The sequence below is a fragment of the Bufo gargarizans genome, chromosome 1 (genome assembly GCF_014858855.1).
Source record: "Bufo gargarizans isolate SCDJY-AF-19 chromosome 1, ASM1485885v1, whole genome shotgun sequence".
In the NCBI taxonomy this organism is placed as follows: domain Eukaryota; kingdom Metazoa; phylum Chordata; class Amphibia; order Anura; family Bufonidae; genus Bufo; species Bufo gargarizans.
Window position 1 is genome coordinate 235,776,235 of NC_058080.1, and position 15,889 is coordinate 235,792,123.

The 15,889-nt window shown below is 42.7% G+C and overlaps 1 protein-coding gene across 1 annotated transcript in view; it reads right to left on the reverse strand.

Annotated features, from left to right (window-relative positions):
• The window catches only part of LOC122924328 (serine/threonine-protein kinase Nek8-like), a 126,398-nt gene that overhangs the window by 44,118 nt on the left and 66,391 nt on the right, over positions 1-15,889 (reverse strand). The window contains exons 8-9 of the mRNA XM_044275307.1: positions 12,877-13,024; positions 11,966-12,042 (exon numbers count right to left, since the gene is read on the reverse strand). Coding sequence (XP_044131242.1) covers positions 11,966-12,042; positions 12,877-13,024 — 225 coding nt within the window. The remainder of the gene's footprint in view (positions 1-11,965; positions 12,043-12,876; positions 13,025-15,889) is intronic.

Below are 15,889 nucleotides of genomic sequence, written 5' to 3' on the forward strand. Positions count from 1 at the left end.
TCGGGAGGTGAGCTGAGTGGTGATGTAGATTCAGAGTTTGGCTGTTTTTTCAGCACTCTGTTCCTTCCTCCCTGCCCAGCTCCCCTCCCTCATCTACACACAAATAGATATCTCCATCTTCCGTTTGAAATGGACATTATGCCTCTTTGAAGAGATTTTCTTTAGGTCTCTATTTGAGGAAATTTATGATTCAGTTTGCTTCATATACCTTATATAAGGTGGATTTTATAATAATTTATGGTTTTTTATAAAAACGCATCAGAAACGCATTGAAGACGCATGTGCGTTTTCCGTGCGTTTCACTTGAAAGTGGTATGATAATGTCATTGGTATTGTCATTTTTATATATTATCGATTTTATCAGAATTGGATATGTTTTGCAAGAATGCAAAGCTGTTGGGTCTGAGAGATTATCCCATATATATCTTGTTGTATGCTATTTGACACATGACTGGATATTGAAGATGCCGAATATAGAAAATCTGTGGGATTATATTACTTTGTGAGTTGCTATCCTCGTACGGATACTACCATGTCCATATATATTTTATGTTTATATTACTAATAATATGAGTGTTGCAGGACTTGATATGGAATATAACTAGGTCCCTATCCGGGTTTTCCGGATGTTCCAATTAAAGCAGGTCCACCTGAGTTGGCCTCCTGGGAGGATACAAAAAGTCGTTCAGAGCTCACTGTCTCTACCACTGAGGAAGGGGTGTATACCCCGAAACGCGTTTGGGCAGTTGAGACAGTGAGCCTTTTCCCCCAAGCACTACGAGTGACCGCAAAGTGATTACGTCGGTCGGGGTGATCTGCATAGCCAGTCCGGCACAGAGGTGGTGAGCGCTATTGGAATACGCTACTATAATTCTAGCTGGTGAGTCACGTGAGACGTCACGTCAGACTCTACACCACGTGGGACGCCGCGTCAGCTACACTTGGCCGCTACCTCGAGTCTCCATGTGAGCGGAGTGGATACAGAGGGTAAGAGATCTCGGCTGCTACTGTGTAATTATATCCGAAGAGCAACTCTGTTCAGGACTTGACAGAAGTATCGCTTGACTCTGGATGTTGCAAATCGGACAGTGTTGAGATTTTGCACCTCCTTTTGATACATTTGAAGTATACATCCTGGGAACGGCATTCAGGCCATTCTTACCTGTTGAGACTGATTACAAGGTGGTTAGTGTCTCATGGACCCTTGAAATATTATCAGTTGTTCAGGATCCTGCCTTCATTGTGATACTATCTTTTATTATATTTTATTGTATGGTTTTATGTATGATGATCTGATGCGATATTAAATTTGTACTGCTAATTATTGTCTCCTGTTCCCTTATACGGAGTGCCCCTCATTTTCTTATTATACCTTTTTACCTTTCGTGCGGTCTGGGTGGACCGAGAGGTGAGCACCCTGTCCATTCAGTACATAGGGTGAGCCGCTGATTTATATACTTTTGCTACTAGGTTGGTGTACCGGTCAGAGTTTATGGAGAGGACAAAATGTGAAAAGACGGCTCTGGATTTGTATAGAGATCCTCAAAAATGTCTCCTTTATTCGTAAATGATATTAACAGCAGACATATCCACCAGTACACAGGTTCAGTTGACGCGTTTCGGAACTACGTCCTTAGTCGTAACAACATAACAAAATGTAGCACCATATTTAAATACATTTCTAATCCTCCTTCCCACATTTTCAGGGAGGGGAAGCTGACATCATTGGTTGCTCCATTATGTTAACACCCCTCACACCTAGCACATCTAATCAAAGTAGAAAATGACTTTCACATTGTGCAGAGACCTGAAACCCTTTAACCCCTTATAATCTATGGTCCCGATTTATTCAGATCCATGTAAAGGGCAAAATAATAAAAGGCGCAGGAAAAACGCACAATGTGAACGACGTGAAAACTAAAAACAGATAACATTCATTAAAAATAGATAAATAAGGCCTTCCCTTTCTTGCTATTCCTATTTCATGGTAAGGAAATATTGTATTGTATTATATTATATCACATTATATTCCATGGATCCATATGACCATAAGACAGAGCATACTGCATGTAAATGAAGACAGAAAACAAAAAAAAACGAATTATACATATGGAATATATGATATACAAATAAACAAAAGTACATTCAGATTTATTGGAAGATATACATAAGCTCCTTTTTTAAGTTTAACCCTGTGGGGACCCACCCGCTCAATCTAAAGATCCAAAATGCCTCTCGCAAGAGGAGTTTTTTTGCGATGGTCACCTCCTCTTGCGGGCGCAGATATCTTTTCAATTGCAAATGCAGTAAAATTGCTGACCTTGCGAGCAAGGACCTGTATAAAATGTTTTGCTGCATTTGAGACACCCAAGGCATTGGGGTTACTAATGTAGTTTAGATGTTCCAAGAGTCTGTTTTTAAATTTTCGCATTGTACTACCTATATAAATTAAATCACACTCAGAACAACGGATAATATACACAACTCCTATTGAGTTGCAATTAATATAATTTTTAATAGAAAAACTACAGGAGTGGTCTGAAGAATCAAAAGATTGTATGGGGGACACATATCTGCAGCATTTGCATGGATTGCTCCCACATCTGGCGAACCCTCTGTAACTAAGCCAGTTGGATCCCTTTTTATCGCGATCCGGTGCTGGATGTGAACAGAGATGGAGACAACGAGTTGGACAAAGTAGGGGCTCTCCTTGGCACTATTTGACAGCCCGATTTCAATGCATTATATAGGATTTCGTCGTCTTATAGAATAGGGAGACACCCCTTAACGATTGAACATATTTTATTGAATTCTTTGCTAGATGCTATAGATAAAATCGTATTTTATTTCTCCGCCTCTCCTCTCCATGTCGGCTCACATCCAGCACCTGATTCATCTTATCAAATTTATGTTCCTTGGGTCCAAAAAGCATAATATACCTATTTTTTTGGGGGGGGGGCTATATTTCTACCTCTTTGCAGCATCCAGTCTGGATAGTTCCTAGCTTTTAGCCTCTTGTCCACCGCACAAAATTCCTCCTCCAAATGCATACGTAAGCTGCAATTCCTTGCAGCCCGTATGTATTCCCCCACAGGGATCGCCCTTATTACATGTATATGACGACAAAATCCTATATAATGCATTGAAATCGGGCTGTCAAATAGTGCCAATGAGAGCCCCTACTTTGTCCAACTCGTTGTCTCCATCTCTGTTCACATCCAGCACCGGATCGCGATAAAAAGGGATCCAACTGGCTTAGTTACAGAGGGTTCACCAGATGTGGGAGCAATCCATGCAAATGCTGCAGATATGTGTCCCCCATACAATCTTTTGATTCTTCAGACCACTCCTGTTGTTTTTCAATTAAAAATTATATTAATTGCAACTCAATGGGAGTTGTGTATATTATCCGTTGTTCTGAGTGTGATTAAATTTATATAGGTAGTACCATGCGAAAATTTAAAAACAGACTCTTGGAACATCTAAACTACATTAGTAACCCCAATGCCTTGGGTGTCTCAAATGCAGCAAAACATTTTATACAGGTCCTTGCTCGCAAGGTCAGCAATTTTACTGCATTTGCGATTGAAAAGGTATCTGCGCCCGCAAGAGGAGGTGACCATCGCAAAAAAACTCCTCTTGCGAGAGGCATTTTGGATCTTTAGATTGAGCGGGTGGGTCCCCACAGGGTTAAACTTAAAAAAGCAGCTTATGTATATCTTCCAATAAATCTGAATGTACTTTTGTTTATTCATATATTCCATATGTATAATTAGTTTTTTTTTGTTTTCTGTCTTCATTTACATGCAGTATGCTCTGTCTTATAGTCATATGGATCCATGGAATATAATGTGATATAATATAATACAATACAATATTTCCTTACAGTGAAATAGGAATAGCAAGAAAGGGAAGGCCTTATTTATCTATTTTTAATGAATGTTATCTGTTTTTAGTTTTCATGTCGTTCACATTGTGCGTTTTTCCGGCGCCTTTTATTATTTTGCCCTTTACATGGATCTCAATAAATCGGGACCATAGATTATAAGGAGTTAAAGGGTTTCAGGTCTCTGCACAATGTGAAAGTCATTTTCTACTTTGATTAGATGTGCTAGGTGTGAGGGGTGTTAACATAATGGAGCAACCAATGATGTCAGCTTCCCCTCCCTGAAAATGTGGGAAGGAGGATTAGAAATGTATTTAAATATGGTGCTACATTTTGTTATGTTGTTACGACTAAGGACGTAGTTCCGAAACGCGTCAACTGATCCTGTGTACTGGTGAATATGTCTGCTGTTAATATCATTTACGAATAAAGGAGACATTTTTGAGGATCTCTATACAAATCCAGAGCAGTCTTTTCACATTTTGCTATTTGCAGCGGGGTCACACCCCTAGGCTCTTGGAACCGGGACTACATGTATCAACCAAAGAGGTGAGCTGGAACAAGTTTGTGTGCTTATTTATGGAGGGGATCCTGTGCTGGTGGCGCTATATCGATGACATTTTTCTGATTTAGGCGGATACAAATATCGAGTTGGAGCTATTTAATCAACACTTGAATAGTGCCATTCGAGGCTTGCAATTTACTATGACAACATCCACTAATGAATTACAGTTTTTGGATGTGAGGATTTTTGTGGATAATGGTGGAATTAAAACTGATTTGTTTCAAAAGCCCACAGATAGGAATAATCTGTTATGGTACTATAGTGCACATCCACGACGAATGTTAGAATCACTCCCCTGGATCCAACTCCTTAGAGTTAGGGTGCATTCACACGTCCGTAATTTGGGTCCGCAATTTACGGACCTATTCACTTTCAATGGGCCTGGAACTGATGCGAATCTGCATTTTCGGGATCCACATCCATATTTTCGGGAACCGCATCTGTTTTTTCGGGATCCGCAATTTCGTTTCTGAAAAAAAAAGAACATGTCCTATTCTAGTCCGCAATTGCGGACCAGAAAAGTCATTTTCTATTATAGTGTCTGTGATGTGCGGTCCGTAAATTGCGGATCGCACATTGCAGGTGTCTGTGTTTTGCGGATCTGCAATTTGCGGATCCACAAAACACTTACGGACGTGTGAATGGACCCTTAGAAGAGTGGTTTCAGATGATCGGATTTTTGATGCTCGAGTTGATGAAATGTGTCACAAATTTATTGTTAGAGGTTATCCTCGGAGGATGTTGCAGAGATCGAGCGAAAAGGTTAAGGATGTTGAAAGAGAAACCATACTGCAAACTAAAACAAGATGTACGGAGGATTCCATTTGTATTCATGTTTGGTAAACATAGCGCCCACATATCTGATATTTTGAAGAGAGATTGGAGTATCCTACAGAAGGGTTTGCCCTCAATAGGATAGTTTGGAATACCTCCATTGATGGCTTACAGGAGGAATACCAATTTACATGATGGCTGGTTAAAGCGGATTTTGTGGGTAAACAGCTAGAGAGACAAAAATACTTGGCCCCCGAGGAAGATGGGGAATTTCCTCTGTTTGAATTGTTGTAAATGCAGCAATATGATCAAAGGTGACTCTTTTAATCATCCTTATACAGGGTATGTATTTAAAATTAAGAACTATTGAACATGCAGGTCACGTGATGTCATCGACATGATACAGTGCCCATGTAGCCTGATATATGTGGGCGAGATCACTATGGAAGTTAGAGAAAGAATAAATAAACATAAGAGTACGATCAGAAAAAACATGTTGGATAAACCAGTTGCTAAACATTTTATTGAGAAAGGCCATTTGATTAATCAGTTAAGGTATAGGGTGATTGGCTGTGGGTTCACTGAGAAGAGAGGGGGACATAGATATGATATTGAGGAAGACAGAATTCAGATGGATTTAGAATTTGAGATCATTACAACCCCATGGATTGAACATTGATTGTATTGTAAGTGGAACTGAATAATGTCTATATGTCTAATCTAGTGTCAGTATGATGAAGTTGTTTTCAATATTGAGTTATATATTTTTTATGACAGGTGGGATACTGCCATAGGTGTTTTACATCATGAATAAAGAAGCTATATTGAAATATGCCCGGGATAAGGTAATATAAAAAAAGTCATCTGTGTCAGGTTAGGAATGTGTACGGGCGCTGACTTGACAGAATTATGTTCACGTGATGCGTCACGTAATCAGAACTTGTCACATGTCCGAAAGAGGTGGAGAAAGCACTTGAGCATGCGCATTGGCGTCGGGGGAACGCTGAGATGTACATCATGATGTGAAACCTATGACTGTGTCCCACGAGACCTGTTTTAAATGCCCCCAAATGAGTCACTATTGGTAAGTGGATAGGATAAGAGACACTGGCATTGGTCTATGTCTGTTTGGAGGCAGTTTTTTTTATATAATAACACAATTAGTTGGAATATTTAGTTGAGGGGAGGAGTATGAGCACTATTTAAACCCCTGTATTTCACTTCATGTTATGCTTAAGAAAGGCTGCCATGTAGCCGAAACGTAGCATTTTTTACTGGTGCGTTCGTACACATGCTTATCATAGACCCACTGTGAATAAAGAACCTTATTGTATGGAGATGCTGCCGTCAATCTGGATTTTGTATGCTATTCTAATGACCGAATGGATCTGAGGTCAAGGACGAACTGATGCATTCCTGAACAGTGATGGCCAGTTCGCAGTGTTCGGCGACGAACACATGCGATCTGCCATCTTTATTCCCAAGCCCGGCGATGCAGAGGCAAGTCCTTACCTGTGCCTGCGCCGCCAGCCGCTCTGAAACACATGCGGTCACCGGGAGCAGGCAGTTCCGAGAACATCCTTCAAGGTCATTGGTGCTGCTCTCAAACACAATTTTACACTAGGCAAGTAACAAGCTATTACATGAGGTTTGTCCCCCACATTGCTACGGTGGCCGCGCAATTGACAGGGCTCTTGAAGGGACACAAGTCAATGATGATTCGCTGGGATGATTGGGCGGAAGAGGCTTTCTCCGCTTTGAAGTCGGCCCTGTGTGGGTCCCCGGTTTTGGTGACACCTGACTTCAAAAGGGAGTTTATAGTACAGACCGATGCCTCCGAAGTAGGCCTCAGTGCTGTACTGTCTCAGGAAGTCAACGGGGAGAAGTATACCGCTGTATTCCTCAGCCGTAAGCTCACCCCAGCCGAGACCCGGTATAGTATGGTGGAGAGAGAGTTCCTGGCTATCAAGTGGGCACTCGAGTCTCTCCACTATTATTTATTGGGGAGAAAATTCCGCCTGGTGACCGACCACTCCCCTCTCAAGTGGATGAGCCAGGCCAAGGACAGAAATGCCCGGGTCACCCGATGGTTTCTCTCCCTACAAAACTTTAAGTTTTTCGGTGGAACACAGGGCAGGCCGGTTACAGGGAAACGTGGATGTCCTGTCCCAGGTACACTGTCTGGCATGTGTTCACCCCCTCAGGGTTAAACAAAGGGGGGGGGGGTATGTGACACAGTGAGAGGTTTGGTCTGGGAAAACAGGTATTTGCATGTGCTGCCAGGTGAGGTCGAATACCGGACCAGATTTTAAGATTTTTTTTTAAAGATTTGTGTGAATAAACACTGAAGTTTGAATTACGAACTTGCATTTTGCCTCTGTACTGCGCCCGCTTATCCTAACTACCTGAGCAAATCCCCACAGCTAGTACAAAGTGGGGGATAGTGGGTTAAATATTGACTATATTAGATACCTTATGACCCAGTGATGCCAACCTATTTGTCCTGATTGGTTAATTTTTAATCTGTGTTTTGTGTTTTATAATAAAAAGTATTTTTTAACTTCTGACTGCCTGAAAAGATGCATTTTTAGAGCCTACTTAAAACTGTGGATGTTGGAAATGAATCTGATTATCCAGGGTAGAGCATTCCAGAGAACTGGTGCAGCGAGAGAAAAGTCTTATAGACAAGAGTGGGATTTAGAATATGAAGGATGTTAGTCTTTGCTTTCAGAATGAAGAGCACAGGTAGGGGTTAGGCAGAAAGGAGTGAAGAGATATAGGAAGGTGCGGTCCTGTTGAGAGCTCAGAAGTAGAGGGGATAAACGCTCTGTAATATGATGCTGTATGGAGGAACCGTACAGCGGTAAGTGGTCCTAATGTTACTGAGGCTAAGGCGACTTTCACATCAGTGTTTTTGCTGGATCAGGCAGGGGATCAGCAAAAACGCTTCTGTTTTGATAATACATCCGGCTGCATCCGTTCTGAATGGATCCGGTTGTATTTTCTCTAAGGTGACCAAGACGGATTCGGCACTAAAACCATTGTCAATAGGCGTCGGATCCGTTTCTTTTGTGTCCGAGAAAACAGATCCAGCACCACTGACTTACATTGTGTTTCATGCCAGATCCGTCTTGATCAGTATCAGTACCCAACCAAATGGAACGGAATACATTCTGGTGCACTCCGTTCAGTTTTGTCCCCATTGTCAATGAATAAGGACAAAACTGAAGCGTTTTCCTCCGGTATTGAGATCCATCATAGGAAAAGGAAAACACTGATGTGAAAGTAGCCCAAGACTTACTGGTAAAATCCACCTATAGTTATCTGTCAATTTCCTGTTTCCTTTGTCTTTATCAGGATGGTCCAGCTAGACTTCTTTGCTCTGTGCGTTGCAATTAGCATGAGAGTGGATGCAGAAAGATCCATCGCAAACGGACAGGGAGGCAGTACTATCTGTGCCATCAAAAGACTATGGGCCAGCTACCCTCTGTCCATTTTGGAGCTCCAAAAGAAAAATTTCAAATAAAAAAGACTTTGGGCCAGTTTACACTGTTTGTTTGGCGCAGAGCGTTTCCACCTCAAAATCGGCTCCAAAAAACGCCTCCCATTAATTTCAATAATAAGAAGCAAAACTTGCTTTTTTTCCATGTGGAAAAAACAAACAAACAGTCTCCCTTTGAAATGAATAGGAAGCATAAAAAACAGCTCCATGTGTGTCCATGCGTTTTTTTGTATGGTTTTTAGTGTAAATCAGCACCGATAACCACAAGCTGAAAATGCAGTTTTGTATGGAAAACCCATTGGTAAAAAAAAAAAGCATAAAAACACAAGAAAAACCATGCTCAATTTTGTAGGCAGGTTTGCAAAATTCGTTGTGTGAACATACCCTTTGGGTGACGGCAGCAGTTGTTGTTACTCACATAACAGAGACTTGCTGGTGATGAGTATATACAAAGTCCAAGGAGAAGAAGATGGCGGTCAGACGTGGAATTCAATTATAATCTATCTTCTAGTATCTATCTAGTTTTTAATCGGTACCAAACAGAAGTGGGTTTGGAAGGGGGAACTGGCAGGGGATATGGTGAGAAATTTATAAAAAAAACAAGGAAAAGTGGATTAGTTGCAGCTTTCATTCTCCAGGTGTCTGAAAAATGAGACGTGAAATCTATTCGGTTCCTATGGGCACTTGTTCCAGTTTTTCCTTGCACTAGTTTTGACAGAGTCCCCTTTCACACGAGCGAGTTTTCCGCGAGGGTGCAATGCGTGATGTGAACGCATAGCACCCGCACTGAATCCTGACCCATTCATTTCAATGGGTCTGTGTACATGAGCGTTGTTTTTCACGCATCATTTCTACGTTGCGTGAAAATCGCAACATGTTCTATATTCAGCGTTTTTCACCCAGCCCTGGCCCCATAGAAGTGAATGGGGCTGCGTGAAAAACGCATTGCATCCGCAAGCAAGTGCGGATGCGTTTTTCATTGAAGGTTGCTAAGAGATGTTGTTTGTAAACTTTCAGTTTTTTATCACGTGCGTGAAAAACGCATTAAGCGCGGAAAAACTGAACGCAATCGCAGACAAAACTGAATGAATTGGCTTGCAAAATGGTGTGAGTTTCACTGAACGCACCCTGAACGCATCCGGATCTAATCAGTCATGCTTATGTGAAAGGGGCCTTAGGCCTTTCACATGGGCGTCCCGGATTTGCTCCGGATGCATCGTGTGAGCATTGCGGGAAACCCGCGCGAGTGCGTGCGCAATTTCTGTCAGTTTAGACTGTGATTGCGTTGCGTTGTTCAGTTTTTATCGTGCGGGTGCAATGCGTTTTGCACACACGTGATAAAAAACTGAATGTGGTACCCAGACCCGAACCCGGACTTCTTCACTTAAGTTCGGGTTTGGGTTAGGTGTTCTGTAGATTTTATTATTTTCCTTTATAACATGGTTATAAGGGAAAATAATAGCATTCTTAATACAGAACGCTTACTAAAATGTCGATTGAGGGGTTAAAAAAAGAAGAAGAAGAACTCTCCTTATCCACTTGATCGCGCAGCCGACATTATCTTCTTTCTTCTTCTTTCAGGACCTGCAAAAGGACCTTGGATGACGTAATCGCACTCACCACGTGGTTAGCGTGGTGACGTCAGCGCAGGTCCTGCTGAATGAAGATAGAAGGATCTTCTATCTTCATTCAGCAGGACCTGCGCTGACGTCACCACGCTAACCACGTGGTGAGCGCTATTACGTCATCAAAGGTCATTTTGCAGGTCCTGAAAGAAGACGATGCCGGCTGCGCGATCAAGTGGATAAGGAAAGTTCTTTTTTTTTTTAACCCCTCAATCAACATTTTAGTAAGAGTTCTGTATTAAGAATTGTGACGAAAACCAACCTCGCCACTGGGTGGTGGAGAGGCCTGGCTACCAGCCTCTTGCCCCAGGATTATGGGCCCTTTCATCAGCCAGGCTTCCTTTGTTCACAAAGGAATTTTACTAACAATTGAACCCCTGGTCTAATTCGTGCCATTTTGGGATATGTTAAATGTCTATGTGTACTGTAAAGGGTGGGACATTGTATATTTGAGTAGTGATGTCTGTCCTATTGTCCCCACGTGTGTATTGGCGATTTCCCTTTGTCCTAAGAGAGAATTGACTTACTCCTTGGTTGTCTCCAGGACAGAAGACACTGTGTATTCTCCTGCCTGTGATACAATTGCATCAACCCATTGTGTGGGGTTTTTGTATCACAGGCAGAGGGGAGGATTTTGTGTGGGAGTGTCTGAGTGTATTGTACGTGGTTATTGGTTGTTTTTACAAAACCCTGTGGGTGGTAACCTTGTTGAAAAATGTGTACTGTATAAGTCAATGCTTGTGTGTTCAGTAAAGAGTTCCTGTTTTACCCTTCATCATGTTGAGGCTGGTGTTTGGGTAACTGATCGACACTGGGGATTGCTATACGCTGAAGATCTGCTATACTCCCCTGGCTATACTATTAGCTCTTGTAAGAGCTGTTCCTGCTCTCTGGATTTAGGAGAGGTTCACCCACTGGAGCCTGGAGTCTTGTCGTAGGTCCAGGGTGGGTAGGAGACGGCGAGACCTCAACCAAGCTTCGGCGGTTTGTGGGGGTCTGCAGTGCTTACGGTGTCAAATGGAGTGCTTGGAGTCCTCGGGAAGCACTAGGAGCATCCATCGACGGAGGTACCTGGTCAGGGTGCCAGGAGATCCGTTACAAGAATGCTATTATTGTCCCTTATAACCATGTTATAAGTGAAAATAATACAGTGAATATATTTTAATAGGGTCCGGGGTTGCTCATCCCTATCATCTCCTAGCAACCATTCATGAAAATCGCACCGCATCCGCACTTGTGCGATTTTCACACAGCCCCATTAATTTCTATGGGGCCTTCGTTGCGTGAAAAACGCAGAATATAGAACATGCTGCGATTTTCACGCATCACACAAGTGATGCGTGAAAATCACAGCTCATCTGCACAGCCCCATTGAAGTAAATGGGTCCAGATTCAGTGCGGGTGCAATGCGTTCACCTCACGCATTGAGCGTGTGAAAGAAGCCTTAGTGTGTTCCAAAGATGGAGTTTTTCCTATAGCACATAATAATATTTCTACAAGCCAGTGTCTTTTTTTAAAATATTTTTTTTTAGGAGAATGATAGGAACTGCTCGGCAAGTGACCTTTCGTGTATTTAACTAAATCAACAGTGTAATAAAGTTAATAAACCTTACCTGAGTGGCATCATTAAAATTGGTATGCCCTAAGCAACCATTGCTCCCACTGCCAAATGTCATGATGATCCCCCTGTCTGGAAAGAGATGAAAGCATTTCCATTTCATTTTCTTGTTTCTATATTCACAAATGATTGACAACCATTGGATTATATCTATGAAGACCATTAGAAAGATATTCTATAGCAGTGATGGTGAACCTTTAACAAACAAACAGAGTGCCCAAACTGCAACCCAAAACCCACTTATTTATCGCAAAGTGCCAACATAGTAATAAAACCTGAATACTACAGTCCAATATAGTATGTCTTCCATGTACTTTATCATGTAGCTATAATAGCCGGCCTGCATTCAGTGCGCTGCCTGTGTCGTTCATAGTACCCCCTGCGCTGATGAATGGCAGGAAAGTCTAAGGCATATTGGTACACCATAGACTTTTTTCAGGGTGCGGGTGCCCACAGAGAGGGCTCTGAGTGCCGCCTCTGGTACCCGTGCCATAGGTTCGCCACCACTGCTCTATAGGGTAGGTTTATCATAGCCTGGCAGTGTACGCCGGGCTGTAATAACCAGGCATGCTGCCGAAAGCTGAGCCCAATTTATGACGAGATGTACGCCTCGTCATAAACTACACGCAGCAGCCGGCAGTCCGTACACATGAACAGATATCTGCCGTAGAAGATGATAAAAGTGGCAGGGTCACCGACCCTCCCCCTCCCTCGTCACACCCCCTTTTCAGAAAAGTGCCGAGGCCGACGGAGAGAGGGCACTGGCGCAAAAACTTTGAAAAAGTCACAAAGGTGCAGTTTGCAACTTTTTCATGCCATAAAATTGGAGTATGCAAATGATAAATGTGGTCCCATGTCTCTAAATGGCTTCACAAGCTAACCCTTATAGATTTGCTCTATCCACACCTGTCAAACAAGCAGTAAACAGGTCGCCGCAGGAGACATGCTTTATGGTAACTCCGGACTGGCCTTCCAAAAAACGGGAAATGAATTGAGGCTGTGCATGCTCTACAGATCCTGGAAGAGAAGGAGCTCCAGCGCCTAATGGGGGGGCCTAAAAGAACGATGAATAAAAGTCAAATGTATGACGTAAAAGACATAAGGAGATATAAATGCAAAAGCAATTAATCAGATTACATTGACTTATCCTGATGCAAAGACAACTGCGTTTCAATAAGTGGATCATAAAGGCGTTTAGAAAAGAAAGACACTGCTGCCAAGGAGTCTCAAAGGTCTACGTTACTATGATGAATCTCACAACAGTCATATGACGGCATTAGTTATGTAATGTGTATTACTAAAACAACATGTTAAATGCTGCACTTATTAACACTCCTCCACAGCATCAATCCCTGGATAATTACACATTACTAATATCACGCAGAGATACAATAATACATTATAATGGAATTCAGGTGAGTGGGAGCTAAGCTGCAGTATGCCGGCAGACCACTATGGATGGCGCCTTCTGCTTCCAGCTATGTCCACTGTTTAGTTCAGCACTGGCGGCTGCCAAAAACTGTGGATTACTGGGGGTACCAGGTATCGGATGCCCACTGATCTGGTATTAAAGACTAAGGCCTCATGCACACGACCGTTGTGTGCACCCGTGGCCGTTGTTCCGTTTTCCGTGATTTTCTGCGGATCTATTGACTTTCAATGGGTCAGTTGAAAACTCGGAAAATGCACCGTTTGTCATCCGCCTCCGTGATCCGTGTATCCTGTCCGTCAAAAAAATATGAGCTGTCCTATTTTTTTGACGGACAACGGTTCACGGACCCATTCAAGTCACTGGGTCAGTGAAAAAACACGGATGCACACAAGATTGGCATCCGTGTCCGTAGGCTACTTTCATACAGACGGATCCGAAGATCCATCTGCATAAAAGCTTTTTCAGAGCTGAGTTTTCACTTCGTGAAAACTCAGATCTGACAGTACACTACGTGCAGAATTATTAGGCAAATGAGTATTTTGACCACATCATCCTCTTTATGCATGTTGTCTTACTCCAAGCTGTATAGGCTCGAAAGCCTACTACCAATTAAGCATATTAGGTGATGTGCATCTCTGTAATGAGAAGGGGTGTGGTCTAATGACATCAACACCCTATATCAGGTGTGCATAATTATTAGGCAACTTCCTTTCCTTTGGCAAAATGGGTCAAAAGAAGGACTTGACAGGCTCAGAAAAGTCAAAAATAGTGAGATATCTTGCAGAGGGATGCAGCACTCTTAAAATTGCAAAGCTTCTGAAGAGTGATCATCGAACAATCAAGCGTTTCATTCAAAATAGTCAACAGGGTCGCAAGAAGCGTGTGGAAAAACCAAGGCGCAAAATAACTGCCCATGAACTGAGAAAAGTCAAGCGTGCAGCTGCCAAGATGCCACTTGCCACCAGTTTGGCCATATTTCAGAGCTGCAACATCACTGGAGTGCCCAAAAGCACAAGGTGTGCAATACTAAGAGACATGGCCAAGGTAAGAAAGGCTGAAAGACGACCACCACTGAACAAGACACACAAGCTGAAACGTCAAGACTGGGCCAAGAAATATCTCAAGACTGATTTTTCTAAGGTTTTATGGACTGATGAAATGAGAGTGAGTCTTGATGGGCCAGATGGCTGGATTGGTAAAGGGCAGAGAGCTCCAGTCCGACTCAGACGCCAGCAAGGTGGAGGTGGAGTACTGGTTTGGGCTGGTATCATCAAAGATGAGCTTGTGGGGCCTTTTTGGGTTGAGGATGGAGTCAAGCTCAACTCCCAGTCCTACTGCCAGTTTCTGGAAGACACCTTCTTCAAGCAGTGGTACAGGAAGAAGTCTGAAAGGTAAGAAAAACATGATTTTCATGCAGGACAATGCTCCATCACACGCGTCCAAGTACTCCACAACGTGGCTGGCAAGAAAGGGTATAAAGAAGAAAATCTAATGACATGGCCTCCTTGTTCACCTGATCTGAACCCCATTGAGAACCTGTGGTCCATCATCAAATGTGAGATTTACAAGGAGGGAAAACAGTACACCTCTCTGAACAGTGTCTGGGAGGCTGTGGTTGCTGCTGCACGCAATGTTGATGGTGAACAGATCAAAACACTGACAGAATCCATGGATGGCAGGCTTTTGAGTGTCCTTGCAAAGAAAGGTGGCTATATTGGTCACTGATTTGTTTTTGTTTTGTTTTTGAATGTCAGAAATGTATATTTGTGAATGTTGAGATGTTATATTGGTTTCACTGGTAAAAATAAATAATTGAAATGGGTATATATTTGTTTTTGGTTAAGTTGCCTAATAATTATGTACAGTAATAGTCACCTGCACACACAGATATCCCCCTAAAATAGCTAAAACTAAAAACAAACTAAAAACTACTTCCAAAAATATTCAGCTTTGATATTAATGAGTTTTTTGGGTTCATTGAGAACATGGTTGTTGTTCAATAATAAAATTAATCCTCAAAAATACAACTTGCCTAATAATTCTGCACTCCCTGTATATTCTAACACAGAGGCGTTCCCATAGTGATGGGGACGCTTCAAGTTAGAATATACTACGAACTGTGTACATGACTGCCCCCTGCTGCCTGGCAGCACCCGATCTCTTACAGGGGGCTGTGATCCGCACAATTAACCCCTCAGGTGCCGCACCCCGTGTATTATCATTGGTGGCCAGTGTGCGGCCCCCCCTCCCTCCCTCTATTGTATTAATATCATTGGTGGCCAGTGTGCGGCCTCTCCCCCCCCCCCCCCGATCATTGGTGGCAGCGGTGAGTTCCGATCGGAGTCCCAGTTTAATCGCTGGGGCTCCGATCGGTAACCATGGCAACCAGGACGCTACTGCGGTCCTGGTTGCCATGGTTACTTAGCAATATTAGAAGCATCATACTTACCTGCTGCGCTGTCTGTGACCGGCCGGGAGCTCCTCCTA